The sequence below is a fragment of the Pleurodeles waltl genome, chromosome 10 (assembly GCF_031143425.1).
Source record: "Pleurodeles waltl isolate 20211129_DDA chromosome 10, aPleWal1.hap1.20221129, whole genome shotgun sequence".
Lineage (NCBI taxonomy): Eukaryota > Metazoa > Chordata > Amphibia > Caudata > Salamandridae > Pleurodeles > Pleurodeles waltl.
In genome coordinates this window covers 249,072,252-249,095,153 of record NC_090449.1, presented here as the reverse complement: position 1 = coordinate 249,095,153, position 22,902 = coordinate 249,072,252, and the positions used below count along the sequence as shown (strand labels likewise).

The window sequence follows — 22,902 nt, the reverse complement described above, 5'->3', positions numbered from 1 at the left end:
GGATACCTGCTTGTGCCCTGGAGGCACCAGACGGGGAGCGCTTGCCTGCGGTCCCTCTATTCTCCTTTCCTGGACTCCCTCACGGGGAAGGGGGCCCTGTTTCACGCTGGAAACAGGGGTGCTCACCTCCCCACCCCTCCAGGGGAGTAGTTAGCAGTGCTTACCACATGCTGAATTTAGCACTAAGAACGCGCTCCCACACACTTCATGTGGAGATCAGGGGAGTCCATGCAGTGTTTATTGAGCACTACTAGTACCCCAGTCAGCCTCAGAGCCTTCCAACAGCTCAGCTAGTGCAAGAGGTCTGAGGGAGCAGGGGCAGCCAGGGAGCCCCTAGTAAACACTTGGAGTAGGGGGCCAAGTAGGCAGGCCAGCACATCAGGATCAGGGCAATAATGGGGGTTCCTCCTGGCAGTGCCACAGGATTTGGGGACCCACAGATTCAGGGAGCAGCTGGCAGCAGGGCAACATGCAGAAGGGCAATCCAGTTGTCCTTTGGGCGACCCAGCAGACACCAGGCAGCACAGCAAGAAAAGAAGAGCACTCCAGATTAGTCCTTTGCGCAGTCCAGCTGTCCCCTAGCAGGGATTTGGTCCCAGTTTCAAAACTGCTCTCCCTGTCAGGGGCAGAGCCCCTTCTACTTATACTCAAAAATGTCTTTGTTCTGGGGGGAAACTTCAAAGGAGTCCTTCTGAGTCAAGCATAACACCCTTTCAACTCAGCCCTGTCTCCAGACATCAGTAACCAGTCCATTGTGTGAGGGCAGGACACAGCTATTCACATGTAAGGTGTGAACAACTTTTCCTCTCCCAGGTCCAGAAAGATTATCAGTATGCAGATGCCTCTTCTGTCACACCCAGCCCCTCCTGTGTGATGGCTGTCTGGAAAGTATTCACCAAGTAATTTATGGTGCAGCTCGGTAGTTTGGTTCCCGGCTTGGAATTCCATTTTTGCAGCTTTCTGTATATCTGGGCCCATTAACCACCTATGGAAATCGATTGATGGAGAAGCCTCTTCAACCTTGATCACCCGTAGAGAAAGAAGAATAACTATATAATCTGTGGTGTCCCCATAATATTTGTCATCTTGATGATGACCCTGCACTGATTAATCTGTTTATTAAGTTCGCAAACGTTGACAGAACACATAAATGTGGACTGATTTTAAGGTTTTTACTATGGATAGGGATATCCAAAGGACAGCTATCCTATCACAACACATCATTTGTTCCAGTCACATGTAAATGTATATATAGCACCAGTGCACTTTTCTCACCTTGCACTGCGCCCTCAATGTATAGGAGCACCTTTGGTATTAAGATATTATGACATTCTTGTTTTGAAATTAATAAAACTGTATGTTAATTTCCTTCTAAGAGGGATTCCAGAACAATAAAAAGAGTGGCTGTGGAAGTAAAGGATGACACTTCTTTCTTTGGGGACTATTTGCGTCTGATACACCAAGTGGAGCTGTCACTCTGCCCCAGACGTGGATTGGAGTCATGCTGCAAAAGCACTAGTTTTAAGCACAGAGAAACACCAACTTCCTAGAATAGGCATTTCAAAAGTACTAATATAAAATCCACCTACACCAGTAAACAGGGTTTCTCACTACCATTCCAGACATACTAAACACACCCATGCTATTCCTCATAGATCATAACATACCACATAGACAGATGTCAGGACATTTCCAATGTAATCCTATGAGGGGAGCAGCACTTGCAGTAGTGAGAAACTAAGTAGGCTGTTTGTCACTACTAGGACATGTATTGCATAAAGACATATGCCTTACCTTTTAAATACACAGCATGTTGCCCGTAGGGTATTATCTACGACCTACCTTAGGGGTGACTTAGGTATAGCAAATAGGGAGTTTAGGCCTTGGCAAGTAGTTTGACTTGTCAAGTCAGCGTGGCAGTAAACTATGCATGCAGTCTCTGCAGTGGCAGGCCTTAGACATGTTTTTAAAGGCTATTTCTGTTGGTGGTGCAGTCTGCACTGCAGTACCACTGGTAGCATTTAATGTACAGGTCCTGGGTATATGGTATACCACTTTACAAGGGACTTAAAGGTAAATTAAATAAGCCAAACAGGCGTAAACTAATTATACCAACTTGTAGGGAGAGCACATACACTTTAGCTCCAATTAGCAGTGATAAAGTGCCTAGAGTCCTAGAGCCAACAAAAAGAGGATCAGAAAAATAGGAGGAGAGAGGCAAAAAGTTTGGGGCCAACCCTGCAAGAAGGGCTATTTTCAACAGACACGCACCTTCAAAATTATCATACTTGAGAGTGAGCTGGTTTTTGGATAGGTATTGTTAACCAGTGCTTAATTTGGTGAGCTGTCGCACTCGCTTTTGGGGACTGGGGCTTGTTTTTCACCATCATGCCCGAAGCAAGTCTGTAAAACGCAGAAAGGGTGAAGAAGAGAAAGGAAGGAAAAATAGTGGCAAAGGGAGAATGCACAAACAAAAAAGAAGATGCAAGAGTAATATAAAGACGCTGGGACGCTAGGCATGTGGAATCAAAATTCCTGGGTTGTAATCTAGACTAGGGAGTGTTGGTATTTGGAAAACTTTCCCTTCTGCTCGAGATTCAAGTTGACCCTGCTGGGATTTGAATTTCTGACTTGCAGGTAATGCTGAGGTGACTTGGTAAGTAAGGATGCTGGCTTGTTTATTTCGCTCACAATGTGGAGGGAAAAGTAATTTGCCCATAAGAAGTTGTGGAATAAGCTTCTTGGAACTATGGATTCCTGCATAGATTGATTCTAGAGAGAGACTGATTCAGGGAAGTGGGAAATACCAGCATTGAGGGCTGTTGAGTAAAAACTGTCTTGCTGTGAATGTTTCTGCTTGGTTTGGAGAAGCAAGCTAGGGGTTTCAACTCCCAGAAATTTGAATACATTAATTACTTCTAGCCCCCTTTCCTTTACGATTGACATCCTAATTCTGATGGGCCAATAACAGCAGTTACTGGCCCATCAGAATTAATAGATCTGTGGAAACAATGCAGATCTCTCTACAGAGATATCAGAACCTAAATCCCCCTGTGAAAGTATGGGAATGAAAAGGATTTGAACACCTAATTACCAGGTTCCCCATCAATTTGTCATTTCTTAATGGACCTTTGGATCTATCTTGTAATTAGCTGGATTTACCTCACCTCCAGAGTTACTAGGTATCCACAGTATCAGTAACTCTGGGGTTGGTTGGGTTGGGGTATGAGACCACTCATATTGAGGGGCCCTAGTCTCACATTTGATTACTTAAAATCATGGTATGCACAGATTTGTGTCAAAGGCACTGATACACCTGTCTAGTTTCTGTTATTCTTTAAAACAAAGTGAAGATTCTGTGAAATTATTTTGCAGGCATAAACCTGTATACTAGAAATGAAATTGTGGCTGGAAAACAGAGATATAGTAAATGCACGTTCTCCTCCTTCCAAAAAATATTGGGTACCAATGTATTGAGCTATTTTTTTTATTTTTTTTATTAAAGCAAGTTTTATAGATTTCTTTTTTTTAAGTAAACAGTACGACAGAATCCATAGAGTGCCAGTAAGCCTCGACAAATACAACTTCACAGCTGCATTAGCAATTAAAATACAGTACTTTGTTACCCAATGTTCTTCGCATTTCCACCATATCTTTTTGTGTTTGTATGGGTATCCCCGGCAAGAAGAGAATAGTTCTTCCATTTTCATGCACTAGTCTGAGAAGTACAGCACCCAGCCACCCCGTGTGGGGTTGCGAAGTTCCACAATTGGGCTATGTCTCTCTTAGCGATCAGTGTCCTTTGATCCATGAGCATGCACTCACGTCTGCTCTTCTCCTCTCCTCCTCCCAGCTCTTCCATGAGGTCAAGGAGAGCAATTCCGGGAAGACAAGTTAATGGACTGTCCCAACACTGCGGTTGAAAGATGGCAGTTCAGTATCTCACGATTACCAGGCAGGCTCTAACCTTGTGGAAGAAATTAGCTGCTTTCTTACTGCTTCAGGAGCATGTAGATGTCAGGCGTCAGCCTGCCCTCCACAGCTTCAACAGTGTTGAGTATGTAGTATAGATTTAATGCAACTGAATCCGGTGGAACCTGGGCGATATTGACAATTCCCTAGGCGCCATGAGGGATCCCCCTTAGCCAAGGGGCCAACCCATGACCCACTACGTGCCCTTAAAGGGGCGAATACTTTTGGTGAGTTATTGACTAGGAAGAGGTCAATACAGGAGATACCACATTGTCAAGGTGACCCATAAGCAATTTGGGCTCCATAAGGTTAAACTCTGGAGCTTCCCCGAATGACTCCTGGTAGTAAGCCAGGACATGACGAAGGTGCAGGAACCTATAGAATTGTGAACTATGTAAGTTGATGTCTGCCTGCAGGTCCTGGAAGGAATGCATATGCGCTCCCTGCCAAATGGCCCCTAGTCTGGAGATGCCTATAAGGTCCCAGGAGCCAAACCCTCCCAAGTTAGTTACCTGGTGCAACCAGTTGCCCCTCCAAAGGTGAGTCTGCAGCATAATCCTGCCCACCCGTCAGATCCAGCAGAATGCTGATCTCATATCATGAACACAAATCTAGTGAGGTCAGAGAAGGCATAGGGCGCAGGAGTACCTTAGAGTCTGTCTAATATGGCATCCCAGTCAAGTGACCGTAGTTAAACTCTGTAAACTGGATTAGCCCTACCTCCTTGAAGCCATTCATTGAGGACCACCAGCTGAGAGGCCCCATAATATAATCACAGGTCTGCCACCGCTAGGCTCCCGTCAAAGGTAGACTGCTGGCATTTCCCTAAGGCAATGCTTGGAACCCAGCCAGCCCAAAGAAAGGAGCGCACACTGATTTCTATCCAAATTATCCATCGTTTGGGGAGTGGGTGTGGAAAGTTTTGCATGACCTAGGAAGCAAGGTAGGATCATCTTAAAAAGAGCTACCCTCCGTAGTATATTATTTGGCAGGTGGTTCCACTTCTCCAGGTTATCCCTCATCATGCATATTAGTGGCAAGACGTTAAGGGACCAAATGAGCATTTGGAGCAGTGATATATAAATGCCTAAATAAAAGAGAACTCGCTCTATGGATCAATACTTGGATCTGCCATGTTGATCCTGGCAGGGATCCTGTTAAGGGGACCAGAAGCGATTTGGACCCATTGACAAGCAGTCCTGAGGTCCACTCATATAGTTCTAACGTATGAAGCAATCTCTGTCCTTTGGTCTCCAGATCAGAAACAAAAAGCAATCCCATCTTCTACACCACTACCTTACTGCACCCATGATGCCAGTGGTTCTGTAGCCAAGTCGAAGAGAAGTGGAGATGGGGGATCCCCCCAACTGGTGCCAGCTATATTGGAAACGTCGGTGATAATACCACATTAACCTGCACTTGTGCACCCGGTTCAGTATATAATGTACATGCATATGATAGAAAGCAAGGTCCAAAGCTGAAGCGTTGCTCAGTGTTCCACAGAAAAACCCAGTCAAGGGAGTCAAAAGCCTTTTCAAAATCAATGAGGAGAAAGATGTTGGACCCCTGTAGCTGCAGTTGATAAGCCACTGCTGTTTGTACACTGCAGAGGCAGTGCTGTTTACTACTTTGAGGCATAAAACCACATTGGTCCAAGTTGAATCACTTTTTGAATGGCCTTGAGGAGTCTGTTAACCAGGACTGTGGCAAATAATTTGAGATCACAGTTAATAAGGGAGATTGGGCAATAGGACGCACAATTCTTAGGAGTGCACCCAGGTTTGTGTAGAACCATTATGGGCATCAGATTTAGCTGTCTGGGACTCTAATGCTGTGGAGGAGGTCCAGTAATGAAACTTTAACTACATCAAGTGTGGACCGTGACAGATGGGAAGGTACATACACACAAACCAGGTTGTACGCACAGCCTGCAATCATGCCCTCCGCCACTGCATATCTCCCCTGTGGATCAGACATGCTATGGGAGACCACCATAGGTGCACATTTATAGATGAGGATGACGACCCCCCAGGATCCCTTAAAGTAACTGATGTAGTATACCACTTCATAGCTGTATTGAACTAGAAAGGGGCATTTAGTGCCTAAAAGTTGTGTTTCCTTGTGAGACTAGGATATCTGTATGCTGGTGTTTCGCGAAGCCCAGCACTGCATCACACTTAATGCGGTCATTGAGACCAGTAACATTCCATGTCAGGATTTTAAGTGCTGCCCTGGTGTGGGTTGTTGGACGTGTATGGGGTGAAGCCCAGGCACTGTGGTCTCCCACAAAAGCCCCGATGGGGCCTTGGCTGGTGAGCAACACTCTGTAACTGCATATCAGGATGTGATACTAATGTATCGGACCAATGGCTTGCATTGTCAGTTGAACTGAGGCCAACAGGGCAAACCCCCTCCCTGAACAATCACCTCAATCCCCCTACCCTACACTTCCACACAAGAAACATCTGTTGCCCCAACAAGAACAGAACACACTGTTGAATAACAGTACTAAGTCATCCCTCCGGAGACTGGGTCCATCGGTAGGATAACAGGCTGCTGGTGAAATAAGTCTCAATGTGGCATAGGTCTTCCATGCGGGTCAAGCAGTCGGACACTCAGTCATGGCCCTGAACTAGATGGACTGTTGGGCGGAGGGCCTCCCTTCCATGAGAGGTTTGTGGCACCGGTAGTCTTGCATTGACATCTATGTTCAGGGCTGTCTGTCCCCGTGACTGAGGATGTTGCAGCAAGTGGGGGTTCTCCTATGTGACTCCTTACCTTTGTTGCAACCTCTGGGGTGGGCCCTGCCGGCTCAGTGGCTCCTGGAAGGCACTGGACCCCAAGATGGAGGAGGGTCACTACTCAGGGTCTGCTGTTCCGTCACCCACTCCCAGGCCTCCTCAGGAGAATCAAAGAAGATTAAATGACTCTAAGCCGTGGTGGAAAAAGGAGCAAGTATGAAATATGCAGTGCTTTCAGTTTTTCCTTGACCGCTTCAAACGATTTCCGTTGTCGTTGAATAAGTCAAGTGTAGTTAGAGAGTATAGGGATCTTGGTGGACTGTAAGCCCACCAGCCCTGTTTCCCTGGCAGCATGAAGAATGTTGTCCTTGTCTCTGTAGTGTAGGATTGCGGCAAATGGAGCATGAGGAGAAGCACTCTATGGTCGTTTTGCCATCAGTGATCTTTGGGCCCTCTCAGTGATAAAGCAGGATGATATGCATCCTTTAAGGAGTCAGGACTAAATCCATTGTTCTGGCCATGCCCTTTCGATCCCTTAGGAAACCCAACAAATCTGAAATTTTCTCCTGGCCCGGTTTTCGGCATCTTTTGTACGGTCCTCTAAGATACTGTCGTCAGGCAGGCCACCTCCGGGGTCGTGACGAAGTCTTCCAAGTCAGAGATCCTCCCTTCTTCACCTGTCACCCGATCTACAATGTTGTGTTAGTCCTGTCGCAAGAGGGGAACATGTATTCTGGCTTCAGCAGTGTTGGTCTCCAGTGCCATCCTGGAGGCTTGAATGGCTCGTAGTATCTCTAAAGCATCTGGAGGGCCGGATTTTGATGAGGAGACCTCATCACTGCTAATATATAACAGGAACCCCCTAAAACTAACTTAAAGGTCCTGGAGATGGGGGCAAAAAACATGTAACATAATGCAATACTCCCACTCGACCTTACACCCTTTGAACTTGAATTTAATCCTAATGATTATTATTTCCAGGCCTGACCATCCCTGTAAATGAAACGCATCATTCACATATAGCATGCGCTTTCTAAAGAACACAACAGAAGGTAATCCCCAATTTTTTGCTGTTGGTCTGCTATGGGCCAGAGTCTTCAATCTGTCAACATGCGGTTTGGTGGGTACTCAATAATAATTTTCCACCTTTTTCAGGACCACATACATATCGCAAGCAATTCCGATGAGGAAGGCTCATGAGATGTTGAGAGATGTGGCTATCTTGCTTTTCTGATGAAGTTTTGTGAATGAACCTTGGACTACCTAATAGCAAAGGAGAAATGTGAAGCATGGCTGAGATGTGTGTCTATACGCTCGCCAGCAGCTAGGGTGAGGACAGAGTCTCCACCAGGGGAAAACTGCCATCTTGGCCTGCCGTGCCATGCCTTCGGTGTATCGAGATGTACTTCTACTGGATATTATTGAAATAGTCTGTGTACGCATGGTTATAACAAACTAGTGGGAACAAACCCAGACAGCTAAAATAAACATGAGCTGCATTTGTTAAAAAAATAGTTTGTTATATGTGCCTGCAATCCGATTATATCTCCAATTCGTTATATTGAATTGTTCTGTGTCTATCAGACATTAAATGACCTTTTATGAAAAAAAAAGGACAATTAATTCCTCTATTTCACTTGAAACAAAACAAACCCATTGTGTAAAATGTTTTTACGGTAATAATAGTGTGGTGAACTAGAGCATCAAAGTCCCAATTAGTTATCCAAACCCACGCTTCTGTTTTACAGACATACACAACTTAAAACCATCGCGCATTCTAGTGTGTGTATTCGAAAGGAACATGTTGAAATTACTCAACAGCTAGTCAAACACGATTAATCTGTGGCCGGATATTTGATAAGTAATCCTGTTTGCCTTCTCAGTTTTATATGCGTAATTATTTATTTTAACGAGATGCCAGAATGGAATCCTAACACTGTTGGGCTCGTAAAAGTAGTTATTTATTGTGCAGAGTGTTCAGTTTATAAAAATCAATCAACCTTCTGTTCAGTTTAAAAAGTGCAAAAGGCAATGACTTATAAAATAAGTATTTTGAAGGACCTTCCCATCAAGGCATGTAATAGGTAGGTCCCTACTTTCATTCAACAACTACCGAGCGAGCTATTCCGTGTGGAACAAGCGTCTTTCCTCAAAATAAGTAACTGATATGTACTATTCAAGCCAGACACTGTACTCGATTGTTACTGATACAGGGAAACAAGTTTTCAAGCGAAACATAAGCCATTGAAAACACGCTTAAGATGGTATTTTCTGGTTGAAGACCCGAATCCTTGCGGCAGAGCTTTGCATGCAACTGAGGCCCATATCTGTGCAACGTGCAAAAGTATGGAAGTTTCTTTATGAGTCCGTAACTTATTCAAGGGTGCAACAGATTGCACATAAAATACATTTCAGTCAAGGAAGTTAAAGAGTTTCCTCTTTTAAACGTTTGTCGTAGCAGTGGATCTGCAGTGTCCTGTAGTTGGGTGATTCTTGTCACAACTCGTCATAGAATGAGACCTGTTGCTTCAAATACATTACGTATTCTTTGATTGTGCCATTTGTCAGCCCGGACTCCCGGTTAGATGGCTGTGTTACGGGTCTCACTTCCCTGCTCCTAATCCAATTACTTTCCACTCTTTTTGTATTTATCCCGCATAGGAACATTTCACTTTCTCCGTGCTTTGATGGATGGATGGAACCGATCCTTTGCTGAAGATGTCAGACTCTCCACTGTACTCCGTTTGAGGAATTATTTTGTTATTCTGTCCTACCCTTCTTTATGCTCGCTTCTTCTACATTAGTTCCTTTTTAAGAACACTATCCCGTGATCTCCGCAGTGCTTTAAAATGTTTTAAATGCTTTAAAGATAACATTCAAATGTGGTCACTGTGGGTGTGTTTGGGTCCATGGCAGCTGTCATTGAATTCATTTTTTAAAAAAAAGTTTTAACAAAATGCATTCAAATATGGCCATAAGATATGCACAGCACCGCAACAACCTACTTTGTTTGGTCAGTCGGGGCGAGGAAAGCACATTTATCAATGAGCACTGCCTATTCAGAAAGTAACATCTCACACTCTCCCCTTTGACAGTAAACTGCAGCGTTCACTCATTGCAGATAACCGTGATTGCTACTGAATGTTCTGAGCTGTTCTCTGCTGCAGTCTTTTGATGAACGTAGCAACGAGATAAACAAGCATTGTCAAGGACTGTTGGTAACCACAGGGAAACCTATTGGCTTTGTCAATTGTTGTTTGATAGGCCTCTACGCATAGTTCTAGGCATGTGCTGCAGTGACAGTCTTTTCAGTGCACTTAATTAAAGCATAATCAAAATGCATCCAAAGATGGCAGCAGTGGATAAGCGCACATCAACGGTGACAGTCTTAGCCCAGAGCCAAGCCCAGGTACTCAGTACTAAGAACTGGCAAAGTCGAGATGTGCTGGCCTAGCCAGTTCTTGCCTTCCACCGTTTAGTTACAGAGTCAGTATCCATGGTTTTATCTACAGTGTTCCACAGTGTAATTTAGGGTTTATTTTCACATTCACCCAGGGCTGGAGATCCTTTTTTTAAACTAAAGAACAATTAGGTCTACACATGAAGAGAGATTCCACCATTGAGTTTTATCGTCCTTTTATTGAGTTCATTTTACTTACAGTTCTTACATAGCATTCACATGTTCCTTCAAAGTGCTTTTGAGATCAAAGGGGAAATAGGGGAGCATGAACCAGAATATATTAGTGTGGGGCTTTTTGACAAGTACATAGATTCTATGGTGCGTTTGTCATCGTCTACCTGGATCCGGTTAGTTTTCAAGCATTTGTGGAACCACATTTAGTTGACTTCAAGTCTGAGAGGAGTAGGGACGGAGGTTTACAAGGTTAGGCCTTGAAAATGGAAGGCTCCCCAATTTGAAACCTTTATGGATGGCTGGGTGGTTGATGAAAGCCATTTTAGAGTATGCACAAAACATATTTAAATTGTCTAGAAAGCTATCCATATTTGCGTCTTTAGAAGTACATAGCTTGAAGCTGTTTAATGTGTAAGCAGGCAGATTATTGTTGCATTATGAAAGTAATTCAGTGATGCATTTGAAACGATGATTTAATGAGTGCCTGCCTAAATGAACTACAGAACCAAAGTTAGAAATGTCTGATATCAACCTTGTGGCTTTCACACGGCCAGGCCAGTGAGGAGCCATGAACAAGAAAACACATCTCAAAGTTACAAGAACAATATATATCCAAGTTAGTCTTGGTTTTCTGTCTTGAAGAACTTTATTGCACAGGAGATGCCAAAAGCCATCTCTGGCCTCAAAAAGTCAAAAGAGCATAAAACATTATGGCGGTCATTCTGACCGCGGCGGGCGGCAGTCGCCGCCCGCCATGCGGTCACCGCCGAATGACCGCACCGCAGTCAAAAGACCGCGCCGGCCATTCTGGCTTTCCCGCTGGGCCGGTGGGCGACTGCCAAAAGGCCGCCCGCCGGCCCAGCGGGAAAGACCCTGCAATGAGGAAGCCGGCTCCGAATGGAGCCGGCGGAGTTGCAGAGGTGCGACGGGTGCAGTGGCACCTGTCGCGATTTTCAGTGTCTGCAAAGCAGACACTGAAAATCTTTATGGGGCCCTGTTAGGGGGCCCCTGCACTGCCCATGCCAGTGGCATGGGCAGTGCAGGGGCCCCCAGGGCCCCACGACACCTGTTCCCGCCATCCTGTTCCTGGCGAGGATGGCGGGAAGGGGGTCGGAATCCCCATGGCGGCGCTGCAAGCAGCGCCGCCATGGAGGATTCCCTGGGCCAGGGGTAAACCGGCGGGAAACCGCCGGTTCCCCTTTTCTGACTGCGGCTTTACCGCCGCGGTCAGAATGGCCCAGGAAGCACCGCCAGCCTGTTGGCTGTGCTTCCGCGGTCCCCAGCGGTCATGGACGGCCAGGGTCGGAATGACCCCCTTTAACTCTTGGAGTGAGCAAAAGTACTTTTCGTGGGGAAAAACAAAATAATTTAGCAAACAGATGTACACTTCCAAAACCACTTCCCATTCTAGATGTCGACCCCATATAATTATATTCCACTATTTTCTAGAATATTGACTCTCCCAACAGAATGATTATGAAGCCCTAGTATAGAGGTTACATAATTATAGGCATTTTCACATATCGTTGCATAGGTGTCCTATGGCTCGCCATTGGTTTACAAAATTTAATTTACTGAGTGTACGTAACCTTGGGTTGTTTTCTGTACTGCAGTAAATAGCCTTTCTTTACCATCTCCTCAAACCCCCTGTGAGAGAACTGTAGTATTTTTGCTTTACATAGTAGATAACCCCTGGTGTTCTAGGTCTTGTGTACTTTTGCATTCATATGCACTTTGACAAATCAGTTTCACTCCATAAACTGACTGTTAAGTTAATGCTATAGTTTCTAAAAATAACAGGTCTTTATTTTTAGACCAAGTCCGACAATTAAAATTGCATACAGCACAAAACACCAGAAGGCCCTAGCATTTTTCACTGCTGAAATATGACTCCGCCCACAATGGTTTGGGATGTCATTGTCTTTTTCTTAATGTTAAAATTGCTGGTACTGCTTGAACTTAATACACATTTCTCTGTGGAATCGTTTGCTGTTTGTGCCATAGATACCATGGATTGAATTGACTTTTACTGAGACTTTTGGGTGTGTGCCAGAAAGTGGTCCAAACATAAAAGCTGTAGTGTTATTTTTATGTGGCTTCTAGGCTGCAGTGACAGGGAGGGGCACTGAAAAGTGGTAACAGATGGACACGTTCTTGCTCCAGCTGATCTCCAAACTTAAACTTGCAAGTGGCCGCTTCTGAAGATGTAAATGGGCTGCCCCTCCACACACATATAGGCAGTGGGTACTAAGTTTTCAATGGCCACTTCTCGTGAATAAAAGTTCATGTTTGAATTTTTCAGTTGGTGAGGTACCCAGAGGACTTAATGCACCCATAGGACCCCAATACAACTTGTGGAACTGGGATCTCAACCATGGCTGCAGGTACACGTTTAAATTGCAGTGTCTGCAGAACTGTGAGGGGAATAGTTGGTTCAGAAGGTTTTCGAATGAAGGTTTCCAACTGTCGCCAGTGGTGTGATCTCTTTAGTGCAATGTGAAAAGTAAAACTCTTGTACAGCTCCTGAGTTGAAAATGAGATGATACATGCTTATGCAAAGTGAGGGATGGTCTGTAGCGGTTAAGTACTTTGCAGGCTCACCATGCTTGCAGCCCTGGCATATGTAAAAGATTTTCAGTCCTCTTGTTAAAGAAAAGCCTTAGGTTTGCTTCTGCTGCTTGGATCCTCCTTGTGGCTCTTTGATAGCTCTAATCATGAGACAAGCTTAAGGTAGGTTTTATTCCACTAGGCAGTGTTTCTTGCCCCATCAGAGGCAGTGCTTCCACCACACTGAGTAGATCATCTTCATCATCATCATCATTATCATCATCTTAATCATTATCTTTTTCATCTTCATCATCATCATCGCTACTCCAGATTCTTGGACATTTTGCCAGAAAACAGTCACTTTGAGAGGCCTGCTCCAGGGCACACATTCCCCCATGCTGTGCAGCTGAACCCCTTTAGAAGTCCGGATTAACACAACCTACTGGCTAATGGTGGCTTCTTCATGGACATTATTCTCAGGCTGTCACAAAGGAGGGGAGTGGCAAGCAACTGTTAGTGGTGGGAATTTACAATTACTAGGCAGACTGGACAGTCTTCAGCAGCCTGTCTCCCTGACCACTGGTGGGAAGCCACTAGCTACCCTCAGCTACCACGAGGGAGGGTGCATTTTGGGATCTCCACGCATATCCAGCAGGTTAGCACAGCTGTGAGCAGTGTGGGTACTTTTATCTATACAGCTATGCTATGGGCCAAAGATTGCACGCCCTCTATCTCTACAAACCTTTTTTCGTCTAATATTAGCAGTATTTCTCAGTGACTGAAGGAATTCAGAGAGACTGTTGCAAAAGTACAGTGATAAGACTCTCCTTTTGTCTTAGTTTCGAACCAGCCCTTGGTTCAAAGTGGCACATTTCATTGCGCTTGAGCCCATTCTGCTGAGAAACAGCCCAAAAAAGTTTAAAACAAAGGAAATTAGAAGTGAAGTGTGATTCCCAACCGAAAAGTTTAAGGTTTTAGGTTGACCATAGAAGCTGGTCCCAAAGTGAAAGTTTAAGTATCTGCTTAAGCAGGCCACAGGGATTCGGTGGTTGATGACAAAGCATGGCATATTCATTAATTCGACTAGGAGACAAGTGGTGGAGAGGCTATTCCTAGCACCCAATGTCGATGCCTTTGATTTGTAGCGGTTTCTGTAACAAACAAATTGTTGTGGTTGTAATTTTTGAGAGGTGGCACTCATTACCTTTCACCAGCAGCTCGGAGAAATATAATGAAAAGTAATGTTTTTCACACTGTTTGATGTTAACACCGGGTGATAAAGGCCCGTCCCTCCCTGCAAAGCACTTTCCCGCCTCCCAGCTGACTAGACCCTCCAACCTCTCTCCCCTTCTTAATGGCGGCCGCTGCTGCCCCTGCCCCCCCTCTCTGCGAAACACTTTCCCACCCTTCCGCCTCCCAGGTGACCGGACCCTGCCACCTCCCTCTTCTTAATGGCGGCTGCTGCACAGTGAGAGGGCGACTTCTCTGACATCCTGGTCAGCGTCTGCTCGCTCCCCTCTGCACAGCTTCACCTGTTGCTGCTGCTTCTGTTTCTGTTGCGATCAAACTGAGAGCCTGCCTGACTGTTCGAGGCCCACCTCCACCCGCAGGCACCCGCTGGTGGCTCATACCTGGTGGCCATCTGTTTGTGTGTCTTTGCTTTGGCATCCTTATTTTTTCTTCTTGTCTGTTTTCTTTTTGTCTCCTTTTTTCTCCTTTTCTCCTCTTTTACTTGTATTGCCTTTCCCTCTCTCTGCACTCCGTTTTCCTGCCGCTGTTGCCCCTATGGCCCTGCCCCCCTCCTTGTGAAGCGCTTTTCCTGCCCTCCCGCCTCCCAGACCATCTCTCCCCTTTTTAATAGCGGGCGCTGTGCGGCAGTGCCAAAGCAAGCCCGTCTGCGCACTGCAGCTCCTGGACCGCACCCAGTGCCACGAACCCTGGTCCTCCAACAATCCATTGCTACAACATGGATACCCTCCACACGCTGAACACAGGATGCTCCTCTGCCTGCCATCTTGCATCACCCTGAGACACCCTTGGACCTTTCTCCTGCTTCTACTGCCACCGCACCCTCACCCTACAGCAAACGCCAGACCCTCTCGCCATTGGAAACCCACCCTCAGCACCTCAACCGCATCCTCCTCAACATACGCTTCCTCCACAAACACGGCGTAGAACTCTGGGACTTGCTAGATTCCACCGACCCGGTCATTGTCTTTTTTACTGAAACATGGATGAACCCAGCGCCGCCATCGCCATCCCCAGCGACTACAAATTGCTCCACAAAGACGGGCCCTCTCGGTCAGCCAGCAGCTTGGCCATCGTACGCAAATCCACCCTCTGCCTGACAACGAACGCTCCCCCTTCATGAAGCACCTCCATTTCCAGATCCACATCACCCCTAAGTCCACCTTCCACGGCACCCTCATCTACAGGCCACCCGGCCCCCACCCAGCTTACAGCGACTCCATCGTCAACATCATATTTTCCCACACACTCGCCTCCATGAACTACTTTCTCCTCGGCATCCTCAACTACCACATCGGCAACTGCAATGACCTCAACACCACTTCCCTGCTCAAGAACCTCGCCTCAATAGACGTCAAGCAACTGGTCACCTCGCCAACACACTTCACTGGACGTACACTCAACCGAATTTTCTCTGCCAGCAACAACATCAGTCGACAGCACCTCCATGCTACACTGGACCGACCACCACTGCATTGATTGCTCCATCACCACACCGACCGTCCACCTCCGTACACTCTGCTCCCCACGTAGGAAATGGAACCAGATCACTTCACCTCCTCCCCTCGCCACAGATGCAAACGTCTCAACACAGAACTTCCACCAATGGATCTCCGAATGCGCCAACAGCCTAGCACCGCTCCGAACGACCTCTGGTAAACACAATCTCAAGAAGACCAGCTGGTTCTCCCCTGCAGTCCAGGACCCCAGACGCACCTGCAGACGGCTAGAAAAAAGATGGAGAAACAGCAAGTCCCCAGAAGACCTTGCGGCCTTCACATCCACCATCAAATCCCACCACCCCCTCATCAGATCCACCAGGAAAGCCGTCTTGTAGGACCGTATCAACACCACTGCACACAACACCAAAAAACTCTTTGCCGTGGTTAAAGAGTTTGCCAAACCACAATCGGAAGCGGCAAACGTCTCTCCATTTCAGGACCTCTGTGACAGACTAGCCACCTACTTCCATAAAAAAATCAAAGACATCTATGATAGCTTCGGACCCCCAAACCCTCCGAGCCCACCAACAACCCTCCAGCTATGACCCTTCGAACCTTCACAGATCTTGCAATGCTGGATTACCCACACGACAGAGGAGACCTGCTCCATCATAAGCAGCAACCACTCTGGAGCCCTTGCTGATCCTTGTCCTGACCACATTTTCAACAAAGCCAATACCTCCATTGCACCCGAGCTCCGCCACACTCTCAACTGCTCCATGTAGATGGCTACCTTCCCTGAGGACAAGAAGCACGCCAAGATCTGCCCTCTCCTGAAGAAAATCATGGCCGACCCCCTGGACCTCAAGAACTACCACCCCATCACTCTGCTGCCTTACCGAACCAGGGTCATAGAAAAGGCCATCAACGCTCTGCAAACACATCGAGGATAATAACATCCTGGACAACTCCCAATTAGATTTCAGGAGCAACCACAGCATGAAGACCACCCTCCTCGACGCCACAGACTACATGTGCTCGCTCCTGGAACAGCAGCACTCATCCAACTGGACTTATCGCCACCTTCGACATGGTCTCTCATCACACCCTCTGCTCCTGACTCCACACAGATGCAATCTGTGGAAAGGCCCTACAGTGGATATGCTCCTTCCTGACCGGCAGAGCACAGAGAGTCAGACTCCCACCATATCTGTCAGAACCAATGGAGATCAGCTGCAGAGTTCCACAGGCCTCGTCCCTGAACCCCCCCCCCCCCCACGCTTCAACATTTACATGGCCCTGCTCGCATCCATCGTCGGGAACCACGGACTGAACATCATCACCTGTGCTGACGACACCCAGCTGATCATCCCACTGACTGAAAACTCTACAAATGCCAAGAAGAATTTCCACAATGGGATGGAAGCTGTCGCCGCCTTGATGAAGGAGAGCTGCCTCAGGCTCAACTCTGACAAGACAGAGATCATCAGCCTGGGACGACTACTGGTGGCCTATTACCCTCTGCACCTGCCCCCCACCTCATCCCCCAACAAACCACGCACGCAACCTTGGCTTCATCCTGGATTAATCTCTCTCAGTGACCCGGCAAGTCAACTCAGTCGCATTCTCCTGTTTTCACACACTCCGACTTCTCCGGAAGATCTTCAAATGGATCCCAAATGACTGCCACAAAACCGTAGCCCACGCCCTGGATACCAGCAGACTCGACTATGGCAGCGCCCTCTATGCCGGCACCACCCAGAAGAACCAGAAGAAACTGCAGCACATCCAAAACGCCTTTGCCAGACCCATCCTGTACGTCCACCACCACGAACACATCACCAGACACCTCCTCTAGCTTCCCATTGAGAAAAGGATCAACTTCAAACTCCTTTTCCATGCATACAAGGCTCTCCGCAACCTAGGACCCACCTACCTCAACCACCACATCACCTTCCACTCCCTCGCCAGACCTTTCCGCCTAACAGGCATTAGCCACCGTACCTCGCATACGGCTGGAGGAAGACCCTTCGCCTATCTTGTGGCAAAGAGCTGGAACACCTTGCCTCTTCACCTCAGGCAGTCACCATTGTTACCTCAATTCAGGAAGGACCTTAATACCTGGGTCTTCGACTGAAGTGCAGAGGGCCCCCATTCGAACCCATTCCCCCCCTCAAGTGCCTTGAGACCGTTACGGGAGAGTAGTTGCTCTAAAAAAAAATGTGTTTGATTGACTGGATCCAAAACGTCTGCTAATGTAAGCCTGACAGTACATAAAATTAATGTGATAATCTACAGCTCACGCTAATGGCAGTGAGAATTTACTCAATATTGGTCACTCTCCCCAATATAGCAGAACGTGGCGAGGCCCTGTAAGTTTCCCCCACTTCACAGTTATGCAAAGGCCGTGGCCTGCTTGACGCACCCCAGTACCATAGGAGTTTCAGGAATCTGTACTTAGCATTACCTTTTGTAGGGATACTGCTTCACAGCCCTGAAAATAAAATGGAAGTGAAAATAAATGGAAAGTGTGTGCCTGTTATCTAGTTGCTTCACTTTGTAAGAGTAGCTAGCTACATGCTACGACCCCTTCTTGACATCCTGCAGTGGAATTCACATTAGGATTGTTACAAACAAATTCCATCCCAGCAAGTCTCACCCCCACCATATCTCCCTCCAACGTTTGCATGACCAGTATCACCATGAACTTTATACTACAAACTTTAAACCTAAAGTCTCAGAATAAACAATAGAGTGAAATAACTAGCTAAATGGACTATGATCCTAAGAAGTACCATATAGGGACCTGCAGAGCTGTTCAACGCTGGCAGCTTACTGAAAACCATAAATTGTGTAGCTTTCTCCTTAGTAGTGATCATGGATGATATGGAAAGACTTCCCACTTAGGATCAAAACAAAGACAACACCCTTCCATCAACACACCCTCCATCGTGCAACATTCAACCAACATAGGCGCACACTTTAGAGCCCCATATGGGGGTGGTAAGTGCTTTATCAGTGTTACAGTAAGATACAACACCTGTAACTGACTTTGTTCTCTGTTGAGACTCGGATCATCATTTAAACCAATGAGGCAGTAGTTTTCCACCGTCCATCAAATGTATTGTTTTTTAAGAACCTGGTTGTCATGCTAGTGTCTATTTTTGCTTTATGATCACTGGGCATTGCCTATTTCATTGCCTATTGTGCCTCCTTCTTTTCACATGACCTTGTTTGTTTTCTATAACATGAAATATTATATTATATTATAATATTTCGCTACAAGTTTAGTTTTCAGCAGGGCTCAACTGTGAGTTTTGCTAGGCCATCTGATTCTGATCATTAGTGTTGTCTTGCATATTATTTGCCTCATTGTTCTTCATTAATCCGATTCTTTTTTTTTTCTCCAGTCGGGCAAAAGATGTGATCATGCCAGCAAAGCCTCCTGTTAATTTTTTCCCCGCCATGTCGCCCGTTGTGGACCTGTACCGAGGACAGTTGGATTATGCAGAGAACATTCGTCGCAATTCTGAGATCACATTGTTTTTCCTATACGCGCCCTGGTGCGGGCAGTCTATTGCTGCAAGGGAAGAACTGGAGCAGGTGGCAAGCAAACTGGCCGACCAGGTAACAACCAAAGTTTCCAACGCCATGAACTGTCTTCTGCAGTCTTCTAATATTCTTTCAACTTGTATACCTTCTCCTGTCATGTAGTGTTGGGTTTGGAACATTGCACCTTGTATTTCTTTAACAATCTTTGTGGTTTCAGTCGATCATCGAGCAACGTCATATTCCCTGAAAACCACAGTGCACTTGGACTGAGGCTTCACCTTAGATTGCATGTTTCTGCCACTGTGTTTGGTGTTGTTTTGGAGTACCGTAACAAAACCGTTCAACACATACCAAACTGAAAACACGAAATGTCGAAGATGTAGAGATGATTATAATGTTATCAAATATGTTTTCACGGATTACATTTTTAATCCTCAGACTACCTTAAAGGCCTCTTGATGCAAGTTTTGAAGCAGCATGCTCATACTGTAAAATAGGTATGTCTTTGGAGCTTTGATTTGAAGACCAACTTGGTTTGGGACAGATGAGTGATCAGGGCAGAAAATTCCAGAAACCGGTGCTTGAGAATGAGAAGGGTCTACCACCTTCAGAATTGAGCTCGATGCAGAGATCGTCAAATAGATTCTAATATTTGATTCCCACCTGTGTAGGGTCAGCAGCATGGTTATGATTTGTTGGTACACTTGTTGATAAAACAGCCAAATATAAATGTAATTCTTTATTATCATTTTGAAGTACCCACCTCCGCCCTCATTCTCAGAAATCCTGAGAGCAGCAACATTTTTTTCCAACACCTTAATTTTATCAGTTACTCTAGTTTTTTTTAATTAAAAGAAGCACCCCCTTCATAGGATGATTATAATACATGTAGACACACCCATTTATTAAGATTTCCTGCTCATGGCAGGCTTAGTATGCCATTGTAAAATCGATTCCCAAGTATCTTGCTACAAAAATATGCTAGCCCAAATGTTGAGACAAACATATGGTTAAGGTTAAGTGTGTATACAAGTTATATAGCTCCACGTATATGTGTGTATACAGTTAGGTGACATTTGTGACATTTTAGACTAATCAAAACATGGAAAGTCACTATTTATAGGTTTTTCAAGTAACTATAACTTGTGCGTCTGCCATGCACAGTGTTGTCATCAATGGCATAATTTCAGATATTAACAGTGATGTTATCATTGATGTTCTAAGAACATATTGTGTGATACAATAAATGAGGGCTTAAGCAGGACATGGCGCGGGTGTGAGTTTTATTTACTTGAAATAACTGTAACTGTTGAATTTCAGTGTTGGTTTCTAGTTTAAAATGTTATGTGTAAACGGACCAAACAGTAACATGACTTTAACCTTTTGACCTTTTCGGTTAGTTGCTTTTAAAAAGAATTCACAGTAAGATATTGTTGCTATGCCAAACTATAATATCACTTTAACCTTTGTTTTTCAGTGATTTTCTAGGGTTAATTTTAACATAAAGTTTTATTTTATTACATATTATTTTATAGATAACTATGGCAATCACACCACTGCGCATGGCCTTTGACCATACGGAGGGAGGTGATGGCTGCAGGGTCTGGGCTATGGCAAGCCCTGCGCCCAACACCCTGCGAGTGCCACCTCGGGCCTAATGCTGTGCATGGCAGGGCCCTGCACCCAACCCCGCAGGTAGCCAACCCCCTGCTGGGCACGGCATTTGGCCATGAGCATCTGTGGCCTGGTTCCGGGCCCAAACCCCTGCGGCAGTGCACGGCATGGGCCAACTGCTTGTATGTGGCCAACCCACCACGCAGCCATTGCCCCCTCATTTTTAAATTGCTTTTCCAATCCTTTAGAAGCCTGCGCGTTCCTGTGCTCCAGAGAGACTCTGAAGAGGCAGTGGCGGTGCTGCTGCCTACCACAAAAGCCCTGTGGAAAACGCAGACACCCCAAAACATTTTTTTGTTACATTTGACCGCAGGGATCCTCTCTGGGCCCCCATGTCCCCACAAGGGGGTCTGTGTATCAGTACCCTGCCCACTTATGACTTATATTTGTTTTAATTTTTAGAACACAGGGACTGAGTCCTTGTGTCTGAAATGGAGGCTGTAATATTTATCTTCGAGACCCTTGGGAGCTTCATGCTATTGCTGTAGCGAGACCGCATACAGGAACGGAACAAGCATGTGCTATGTAATGGAATAGGTCTCGCATTTGCTTGAGTTAGAGCTATTGGCGTTGTAAATGCATGATTATACTTTTCTTGCCACATAATGTGTTCAACCCTGCTACATAATTTCATCCTCTCTCCCACATCATTCCAGTGTCCTTGCATATAACTAAAGCACTTCCATTTACTACAGAGAGTCTTGCCCTGATGACCTTGAACATTTCTTTGATTGTTTTTAGTACCGTTTTGATGTAATTTATTTTTAATGTGGGTGATGTGAGAGGGAATTTTACTGACATTTTCAGAGAAATTTGGTGTTCATTTCACGCAGCATCCATAAAAAAGGTTCTTTAACATCAAACCAGTGTAACTGTCTACGGTCCCTCAAAGAGGCGCAGTTGTCTGCGGTCCCTCAAAGAGAGGCAGCAGCTGTCTTTGGTGATGTGTGAGGGAATGTTACTGACATTTTCCGAGCAATTTTGTGTTCATTTCACGCAGCATCCATAAAAAAGGTTCTTTAACATCAAACCAGTGTAGCTGTCTATGGTCCCTCAAAGAGGCGCAGCTGTCTGCGGTCCCTCAAAGAGGCGCAGCTGTCTGCGGTCCCTCAAAGAGGCGCAGCTGTCTGCGGTCCCTCAAAGAGGCGCAGCTGTCTGCGGTCCCTCAAAGAGGCACAGCTGTCTTTGGTCCCTCAAAGAGATGCAGCAGCTGTCTGCGGTCCCTCAAAGAGGCGCAGCTGTCTGCGGTCCCTCAAAGAGGCGCAGCTGTCTGCGGTCCCTCAAAGAGGCACAGTTGGCTGCGGTCCCTCAAAGAGGCACAGTTGGCTGCGGTCCCTCAAAGAGAGGTAGCAGCTGTCTTTGGTGATGTGTGAGGGAATGTTACTGACATTTTCAGAGCAATTTTGTGTTCATTTCACGCAGCATCCATAAAAAAGGTTCTTTAACATCAAGCTAGTGTTCCTGTCTAGGGTCCCTTAAAGAGGAGCAGCTGTCTGCGGTCCCTCAAAGAGATGCAGCTGTCTGCGGTCCTTCGAAGAGGCACAGCTATCTCTGGTTTCTCAACGAGGTGCCGCTGTCTGTGGACTCTTAGAGATTCAACAATCTATAACCTCTCGGGGGTGCCACTATATATGGCCCTTCTGAGATGTACCACTGTCTTTGGCTGTTTACAGTGAGGTACAGCTTTCCATTGCTTACACACGTACATTCACCCATGTTAACTCAAAGAATGGCATCTGTGTGTAGCCTTTCAGAAAGGAGCAGCTGTACATGCTTCCTCGTAAAGCTGCAGCTGTTCATGGTCCCACAAACATTTACAGTGCATCCACAGATCCGTACAGCCGCCCAGATCTGATGTCCGGAAGAAGTTATTTGCAACAAAAACACCCAGCACAAAGCCACATTGTGACCGTGTCACATACAATACACAGCAAAGGGATGCCCTGGATGCATTTGTTTGCATAATTTATGGCACCTCAACAACTTTATTGGGCAGAGCTTGTGCCAAGACAGCTGGATGGGTTCAGTTCCTCTGGCCCCATACGTGTTTGTAAAACACGTTCTCATTGGGTGGTACATTCTTATACCAGGC

At 46.0% G+C, this 22,902-nt stretch overlaps 1 protein-coding gene across 1 annotated transcript in view; it reads left to right on the top strand.

Annotated features, from left to right (window-relative positions):
- The window catches only part of TXNDC11 (thioredoxin domain containing 11), a 353,597-nt gene that overhangs the window by 40,151 nt on the left and 290,544 nt on the right, over positions 1–22,902 (top strand). Inside the window, exon 2 of the mRNA XM_069210328.1 lies at positions 18,995–19,211. Coding sequence (XP_069066429.1) covers positions 18,995–19,211 — 217 coding nt within the window. The remainder of the gene's footprint in view (positions 1–18,994; positions 19,212–22,902) is intronic.